Here is a 9438-nt window from a genome sequence, read left to right on the forward strand (position 1 = left end):
TTTCTGCAGAAATCAAAGACAAGAGAGAGAGAGAGAGAGAGAGAGAGAGAGAGAGAGAGAGAGAGCTCTGATATTGTTGGGAATCGGCAGCCTGTATCCTTCACACAGGCTGCGCTAATACTTCATTAGCCTTAATAGGGTTACAATAATTTACACATGGACAAAAGTGCCCCTGTATTAGTAACTCATATTACATTAAAATACAAAACCTGGGAATGGATATGGATCCTTTATTGAATGGATCCATATCCAGCCCATATTCTAATATATTCTAATACAGCGGGAGACTCGGGTTTGGCAACTTGAGCCGTAGGAACAACTTTAGCTGAAGGTGCAGGAGATCTTCCATTCTTGTCAAAGCATCTATCTTCTAAATGCCCAAATCTCTCGCAATAGGTACACTGGAGCTTGCCTCATCCTCCTATGCCTCGACCACGTCCATGTCCTCGTGTATTAGGAATAAAACCTCGGCCTCGGCCATAGGAAACAGATAGAGCAGAAGTTTGTGATTTTGATTGGGATGAAGGAAGGGACATGGAAAGCCTACTTAGTCAATTATATATCTCAGCAAGAGTGGGAACATCTGAGCCTGTCAACATCTGAACTTTGGCAACTGAGAATTCAGCTGACAAGCCAGTAAGAAACTGTGCAACCATGGTGTGCTCCTGGTGTAGTTTCTGTTTGTCATAGCACAGTGGCCTATGTGCGTTTAGTCTTTCAAAGGCTGCCTTTACAGAGGCATAGTACTGGGCTAGAGTTTGCTCTACTTGAAGAATCCGACTAACATTAGTTTCTTGAGAGTAAGTATCTTGCAAATTATCCCACATTTGTTTTGCGGTGGTGTAATAAATAAGCTCATCGGCTATGTGAGACTGCAAATTATTCATAATCCATGACATGAAAATATCATTGTCCTCTTTTGTTATCGTCGCAAAATTTTTCCCGTCTTCCCTTCCCTGCAGAAGAGAGAGGGAAATGCTTTCGCGATTCAAACTTGACCGGATTTTGAAAATTGTTTTGAAATACTCGCCTCCATTTTGAAAATTATGGGAAAATCCATGGGATGGGGCTCAACCTGTCGGTACGAGGTTCGACCGTTCTTGCCGCCTTTAACAGAGGTAATCAAACCAAGAACCAAAATTGTGCTTGACTTAGTGAAATTATCGAAATTGTGTTCTATCCTAAATGCACAGAGAATTCAGGCATGTGATATGAGATTTGGTAAAATATAAGTTGGAAAACTATGATGTATGCTTAGAAAACATTTGGAGTGGAAAAGAATTTCTCAAGAAAAAGATGGAAATCAATCTCTCAAAAAACTCAGACGAAGAAGATTTGAAATCTCGGAAAAGTTTATAAAGATTTGGAAAATCTTGAAGAAATGAGAATCTCGAGAAAATGAAAAGAATTCTTGAGAAAAGGGTAAACATTTGAAGGGAAAATGCTTGTCAGGAAAAGCTTCAAGTTGTTGAAAGCTTTCTTTGGAAAATGGTTGAGATTCATTGGAAAATTCTTTGGAGAGGGAGAATTGAAACTCGGGAAACTGAAATCCTGAGAATCTTAGCCTTGAAACACTTGGAAATCGATTTTGATCTTTGAGAAAGGTGAGAGACTTCTTTTGAAAATCTTGAGAAAATAACCTTTTCCATGGAAAACTGTGGAAAAACTTGACTTGGGAAAACCGATTTTGAAAATTTCTCAGAGTTTATTGAGAAATCGATTTCATGAGAATGAAATTTTCTTAAGAAAATCATGAGAAAACCAATGATTTTATGATGCAAATGATATGAGTGAATGAATGCACTTTGAAAAGATTTTTTGAGACATTTGTTGGAAAAATGTGTATTAAGTCAAAATAAATCATTCACATATTCTGACTGTGGCCATGAACATATTCAGAGTTTAATTGATTTAATGCACAATATTTTGCAAAATTAGAAATATGATGTGCAATTTGGAAGGTAGCCTAAGAGTGTAGGCTCAGTGTGACTGGTAGAAAGATGATGGATCTGGGTCTCGTCCATATTCCGACTAGGGCCGTAAATATGGACTCCACCGAGTTCATCAACTCCCTAAGAGTTTGTGCACGTGCCATTCGTGTACATCCATAGTGCTTTTTGGAATAGAATGCATGAATCACTTAAACAGGATATTGCATGAATTCAAACTATATGATATGCATCCTAATCTAAGTAGAAAATAAAATTTCTTACTCCAAAATTTACATTATTACATCACTAATTAAATGAAATAAAAGGAAATTGCAGACTTCAACTCATTCCTTTGAATGTCCCTGCCAAACTGGAAATGGGGTTAGCTCAAATATGTGGGTTTTTCCAACATTTTCCAATAATATTCTGAAATTATTGGACTTAATTGGATATAAACCCTATTTCCATGCTTTCTTGATATTTGAAATGATGTAAATGCAATAAATTCAGTAAGAAATAGTTTGAAATTCAAAATTGTGGTCAAAATGACCAAAATACCTCTATTATTGAAGTTACACCTTTAAAATTAGGGTTTTTAAAGGAAATTTTGGTAAAATTGAGATTTTGAAATTTGAATTGGACCAAATGATGATGAAATGCAGTATGAGGCATGATGACATGCTGCTAAACACATTAAAACTATGAAATCAGAATTTTGACATGCTACTATTCATCAAAAATAATGAATTTCGCTTGTTTTTCGCTTGGATTCGGGTCCCGCAGGGCCCTGTTTTGATGATATGGCTAAACCGAGCCTCAAATGAATTCCAAATGCTGTCAAATTCGGTATGAAACATCTACCTATTCTGATAAATAGCCTAGAATGCTAAAACGCATGAAATGACATGGTTTAGATACTAAAATTTAAAGAAAATCCTAAAAAGGGCGAATTTCGCCTACGGACCCAAACCAAATGCAACACTTAATGCAGTAATACGAGAATTCCACCATAGAAACATCTGAGATTTTGCAGAATGCTAAATTACATGAAAATAAGCAATTTTTTCCTTTACATCTCTGGAATTTGAACTACGGTGAGTTCGGTAACGAGAATTTGGTTCTGACGGAGGCAAAATCAATCTGATCCGATGTACAATTGCATAAAAAATAGCATTCCACCATAGAAATTTCTGATATTTAACTGAGGAACTAATGATGCACACAGAAACAACTTTAATTTTTATTATTTTGTCATTTGATCAACAGGAACAAAGATAAAAATACGACTTTTCATGCCTAAATCAACAGAGCAGATAAATATCACAAAATAGAAGACTGACAATAAAAATCCGAAACTGATAGTAAGACTGTTCTAAAAATCATAAAATTTTAGATGCAAACAAAGGACATCTCAAACATGACATTCACTTTTTACAGATTTGAATTTGGAGCAATACCCAAAGAGAACCCATCGACTTAAGTCGATCCAAAATCTCAGAGACCCAAATCAGGCTCTGACACATGTCCCAAACTCTCGGATTTTTTTCAGACATCAAAAAAATTCAAAAAAATCTGAGAACATCAGATTAAATACTAGACATCATCCCGAGTTCAGAAAATTTTTCGGATTGAAAATCGAACCTCTTATGAGAGAGATCTCGATTTTACAAGTTGTAAATAACTTTTTAAAACGTATCCCGGGTAACAAAACACGACCTACCATTTTGAACGTTTACCATAGTAAACAAATTCAAATCATTCCGAATTTTTGGCATATTTTTAGGGACACCTAAAAGCGCATACTGTGATTTTTTATCATTTTTAAAGAAAAATAAATACATGAAATGACGTGTGGACTGACTGACAAAAACAGGAAATTACAAAAATGAAGCTGAATGCATGAAATATCAAATAAATTCATGGAACATGCTATTTTAATGAAATAAAACATAAATCTAACTTATTTTAATGCATGAACATGATGAAATGCAGAAATTTAATCAAGAAAGCATTAGAAACATTTTTGATATATGTCGTTTTATGAGAATAGCTCAATCCATCCCTCGGATGAGCTCTTTCTTCAAACGACAACACGAATCGAACCATGATATTATCATAGTGAAATCAATAGGAATGAAGGTGCACCTTGCATTTTTTTGTAGCTTGGAAACTTCCGAGATGAGTATGTATGAATGGCTTCTCCCGTCTTTCAATCCGAGCTTCGGAGGGTTCACGAAATTCGGTCCACACCTCGAACGAATTGGAAGTGGTGCGAGCAATGTTGGTGCTTCAATGCACCCTCTCAATTGAACCCAGGGGGCGTGATTTCAGAAAACAAAATTGAGTTCTGAAGAAGATCTAGGTTGAAGTTCAAAATCCAAAAGGATCCCCCTTTAGGCTGGGCATGGGGCCTTGTATTTATAGAATTTTTTGGAAAATTTTGAAATTCAAAGAGGCTTAATCTGAGCCCTCCATGTGGCGCCATCTCAGAGGGTGTTGTCTTGGAGTTTGAAATTCAAATTCTGCTTTATTCTGGAAGGAGGAGAAACTTCCATGTGGCTCCATCTCAGAGCATCCACATTGACATGTGTCAGAAGGAAAGGCAGAGGATTCAGATGGTGCCACCTCAGAGAGAGTTTGAAATTTAAATTTCTGCTTTTTCTAGAGGAAAGGAGAGACTGACATGTGGCGCCACCTCAGAGTGGCTCCACATTGACATGTGCCAGGAGGCAGGAGCTGAAGAAGCAAAAGACGCCACCTCAGAGGGGAGCTGTTCCTACTTTTTCTGATGCAGGGAGGTCTGGCCATGTGGCGCCACCTCAGGGTGGCTTCTACAATGCCATGTGGCAAGAGGGAGGAACAAGGAACATGTGGCGCCATCTTAGGCTAGATAGAAAAGGTAAGGTTCAGGATTTGCGCCACCTCAGCCTGGGTTTGAATTTTTTTGAATGGTTGCTTTTTCTGAAGAAGGCCAGGGGTGACACGTGTCTTCTACTTTTTCTGAAGGAAGCTATGAGTGACATGTGTCACTTGCTTTTTTTTAGAAGAGCAGAGAATGACATGTGTCATTTGCTTTTTCTGAGAAGAGCAGAGAATGACATGTGTCATTTGCTTTTTCTGAGAAGAGCAGAGAATGACATGTGTCATTTGCTTTTTCTGAGAAAAGCAGAGAATGACACGTGTCATTTGCTTTTCTGAGAAAAGTAGGGAGAGACATGTGTCAGTCTGCTTTTTTCTGAAGAAGGGAGAGATTGACATGTGTCTCTTGCAGGAGACATACTTCAGATGGCACCACCTTAGGAGAGACAAGCTTTACTTTTCTGAACAAGACAACACATGACACTTGGCATCTCATGGTGACCTTGGAATGACACATGGCACAGGGTGAAGATGGTGGACACTGACACGTGGCATGGAATGAAGAGGATGTCTAATGACATGTGGCGCCACCTCTAGGTGAACCCCACACTGACACATGGCAAGGAAATGGGAGGAGAGAGAAAAAGACCCAGTGGCGCCAATCCAGGGACAAGGCCCCTATATTTTTGGGTTTTTCAAAATTCAGGTTTTTCAAAAGAAAAGCCCATGTGACACCACCTCAGTGTGGGTCCCACATTGCTTCTTTATTGAAATAAAGACAAGACAACAAAACCTCTTTTTTGGAATTTTCATAAAATTTTGGACTAATTGGCAAAACAGAAATTTTGAAAAGCATTAGCCCCGTAGGGCGATTTTGTAAAAGGAAGATATTTGAAATTGTTGACAAAAAGGCAAAATCTGAGATAAGGCGGCTGAAATCCATATTAAAAACTATCCAGATCGTTTTCCTGAGAAAATATTTTGAAATTCAGAGTCCTGGGGGTAAAATGGGAAGAATTGATAATTTTGAAGACCCAGGGTTTTGAAATTGATTTTAAAAATAGTTGAAATTCTAATCTGGATTGAAAATTTTTAAATCAAGAGTTCTGGACCACGAAATGACATGCTGTGCAGTGCAGTGATATGAAATGTTCATGCAATGCTATGCAAAGACATGTTTCCTGAAATGTCGCTCTAAATTCAAAATTGGAAATTCTAGCTTCTTGTCAAGAATAGGATTTTGAGATTTTGTAGTTTGAAGATGTTTTTGAACCTAAATATAGAAATTTTAAGGCTCAGGAATGAAATTTTAAACTTTCTGCAAGGTTCAATCTCAGAAAATGGCCATTTTTCCCTTCGGCTGGTGGGTAGAGATGTCAGAGAGGTGAATGAAAATTTGGGGTGTTTACATATTCCCATGTAGCAAACTTTCCAGTTTTATCTTTGGGCGCATTTTCCAACAAAATATGTTTTCTATGATGCCCTGAGACAGACATCATGAATGTACAAGACCATCTAGCATAGTTGGTCTCATCCAGTTTTACCGATGATCCATACGAAGAGGGGTTTGCAAAGGCTTTACAATCAACCACTGTTTCAGACTTCATATTCGACTTCTATGTTTCAGCCATGGGATAAAATAATGGTTTTGTTCCAAAATGCATGTACAACCACATGCACACACACCCTGCTGAAAGTTCGGATCTAATGCACACCAACAACCAACTATGAAACCGACTATATCAAGTGTTAAAAGTAATATTCATAAGTCTGGTGGGGTGGTCATACGTAATTTAGCATAATTATGTATGCCTTCTTGTAATCTTGTTCCACCTAATCACCTATTTAAATAGGTGATTAGGGTTAATGAAATAATCAAACTCTCTCTCTCTCACATCCATCTCTCTCTCTTGTTTCTCTGAAACAGAATCTAGGTCTGACAGACTTTAACATGGTATCAGAGCGGGTCTCCCTTCTTGGATGATGTTGTTGCTGAGGTTGCTCAAGGATGCTGTTGGTCGTGAAGTGTGAAGCAGGAGTGGTGTTGCTGGATCATGATCAGGATGTTGCCAATCGTGAAGGGTGAAGCAGAAGTGGTGTCGCTAGATCGTGATCAGGATGCTGCCAATCGTGAAGGGTGAAGCAGGAGTGGTGTCGTTGATCTCTCTCTAGGATGATGTTGGTCGTGAAGTGTGAAGCAGGAGTGGTGTCGCTGGATCGTGATCAGACTGCTGCCAATCGTGAAGGGTGAAGCAGGAGTGGTGTAAAAAAAAAAAGGAAACTTCTGCACAGGTCGTGTGTGTTGGTGTTGTGACCATGGCTGTGTTGCGTTGAGGCTGCTGCTGATCAGAAAGTGTTTGGCACCTGTGTATCATGATCTGTTTGTGGGTTCGTCGTGTGTGCTGGTGTTGTGATCGTGACTATGTTGCGTTGAGGTTGCTGCTTATCAGAAAAAGTGTCTTATCATCGTGAACCAGTGATCTGAAGCCATGACTTGGATCAGGTTGGTATCGTTCCAAGTGGAGATCTCGTCTGGTGAAAGTTTTTGTCAGACGCTGATCTGAAATCAGATCTGAAAGGAGAAGAGCAGAAAATAGTGTTGCGCACAAATAACAAGTGTATTGTTGCTGTCCCTGGTGAACAAATTTTTGTTGTTGTTATGGCTGATTCAAGTGCTCTAAATAACAACAAAAAATCAGAGGCTATTGGTGAATATAAGGCCTTTGCGAACCCCTTTTCATATGGATCCTCAGTTAAGTTGAATGATACTAATTATGCAAGGTGGTCTTGCACCTTCACGATGTTTGTTTCTGGCCATCGAAAAAAACACATCCTGTTGGAATTGGAACCCACTGAAAGAACAGGAAAATATGTCGACTGGGACGAAGACAATGACATTGTGATGTCATGGATAATGAACAGTGTTCAACCTCATATAGTTGATGGACTGATTTATTATACCTCAGCTAAACAAATGTGGGACAGTCTCCGTGATACATATTCTCATGAAACCAATGTGAGTCGTATTCTACAAGTTGAGCAGGAGATTTATCAATTGCAACAAGGAGATCAGAGTTTGGCCCAATACTATGCCTTTGTTAAATATGCTTTTGAGAGGTTAAATGCACACAGATCCTTATGCTGCACCAAACAGAAGTCCCATCAGGAGCAGATTATGGTTGCCCGGTTCCTTACAGGATTATCATCTGATTTTTCAGTTGCCAAAGTTCAAATGCTAACTAGTTCTGATGTTCTTACTCTTGCAGAAGCCTATAATCGTCTGAGTAGGCTTGCCATCACTCTTCCTCAAACTCAATCTGAATCACAGGCATCCGCCCTTGCAATCACCTCAAGTCGTGGAAGAGGTACTTTCTTGAATTTTCGACGAAGAGGTCGTGGTCGAAATACTGGAGGAAGGCTTCAATGTACATATTGTGGTAAACTGGGACATCTTGAAGATAGGTGATGGGATAAGACTGGTCGATCTCCTATCCCATTATCCAAAACGAATGTGTCCAAGGCTCAGGTTGCTAAACTCGAGGCAGAGAACCCCACTACCTCCTCCAGTGATTTGGTTATTCTCAGTCGTGCAGAGTATGATGAATTGGTGTCCCACCGACTTCCAAGTTCGAATACTCCTATGCCTGTTGCTGATGTGGCATGCTCTATAGGTGATAGCCTGAGTTATCAAGGTAGTAGATGGATTATTGATTTGGGTGCCTCTAGGCACTTGTGTGGGACTTCCCATAATTTTTCTAAGCTACATCCTATTGCTGAGCCTCGCAATGTTATACTTGTTGATGGGCGATCTTCTCCGGTTGTAGGCCAAGGAAACATCCCTATATCCCCCACACTTCAATTGACTAATGTCCTTCACGCTCCTTCATTTCCTCAGAACTTACTATTTGTTAGTCGTATTGTTAAGGAAAATAATTGTAGGGTGATATTTGATCCTGTGTGTTGTATTTTTCAGGACTTGCTGATGGGGAAGAGGATTGGTGGAGGCCATGAGGAAGGTGGTGTCTATTATCTACATCAGCCGGTTGGATCAATGAATTCTGTGTCTGAGCCATCCTCCAATACCTATTAGTGGCATCTTCATCTTGGTCATGTTCCGTTGTCAAAGCTTCATAGACTTATCCCTCAAATTTCTTCGTCTGATTTCTTTCAGTGTGACGCCTGTCAATTGGGCAAACATCACAGAAGCTCCTTTCCATCTAGTCAGAGTCCATCGAGTCAAGCATTGTTTGACATTTTGCATGTTGATGTATGGGAACCTATTTGAGTACCTTGTCGATCTCAGTGTCGTTATTACTTAGTTATTGTTGATGATTTTTCCAGATTGTCATGGGTTTTCTTAATAAAAGAAAGGTTGAAGGTTGCCTCCATTCTTATGTCTTTTGTCATTGAAATAAAGACTCAGTTTCACTCTCTTGTCAAGATTATCCGCACTGATAATGCTTTCGAATTTAAGTCAAATGAATTATTACAATTTTATTGAAATCATGGCATCCGTCCTCAAACCACTTGTGCCCATACATCTCAGCAAAATGGCGTTGCTGAGAGAAAACATAGGCATCTGCTAGAGGTAACTCGCACTCTTATGTTGCAATCAAATATGCCACCCTCATATTGGGGAGATGCTATT

General features: G+C 39.1%; 1 protein-coding gene across 1 annotated transcript; it reads left to right on the forward strand.

Annotated features, from left to right (window-relative positions):
* The first annotated feature begins 7449 nt into the window (after positions 1 to 7449).
* Positions 7450 to 8256, forward strand: LOC149837728 (uncharacterized). The gene has a single exon (XM_090008111.1). It carries the CDS (start codon positions 7450 to 7452, stop codon positions 8254 to 8256), a length of 807 nt encoding a protein of 268 aa, XP_089864237.1.
* Positions 8257 to 9438: the final 1182 nt, after the last annotated feature.

The sequence above is a fragment of the Nuphar pumila genome, chromosome 5 (genome assembly GCF_984573655.1).
Source record: "Nuphar pumila chromosome 5, dmNupPumi1.hap1.1, whole genome shotgun sequence".
Lineage (NCBI taxonomy): Eukaryota > Viridiplantae > Streptophyta > Magnoliopsida > Nymphaeales > Nymphaeaceae > Nuphar > Nuphar pumila.

Excerpts from the sequence above, each read along its gene's own strand:
- LOC149837728 (XM_090008111.1), top strand. The coding sequence starts at position 7,450 with ATGGCTGATTCAAGTGCTCTAAATAACAACAAAAAATCAGAGGCTATT.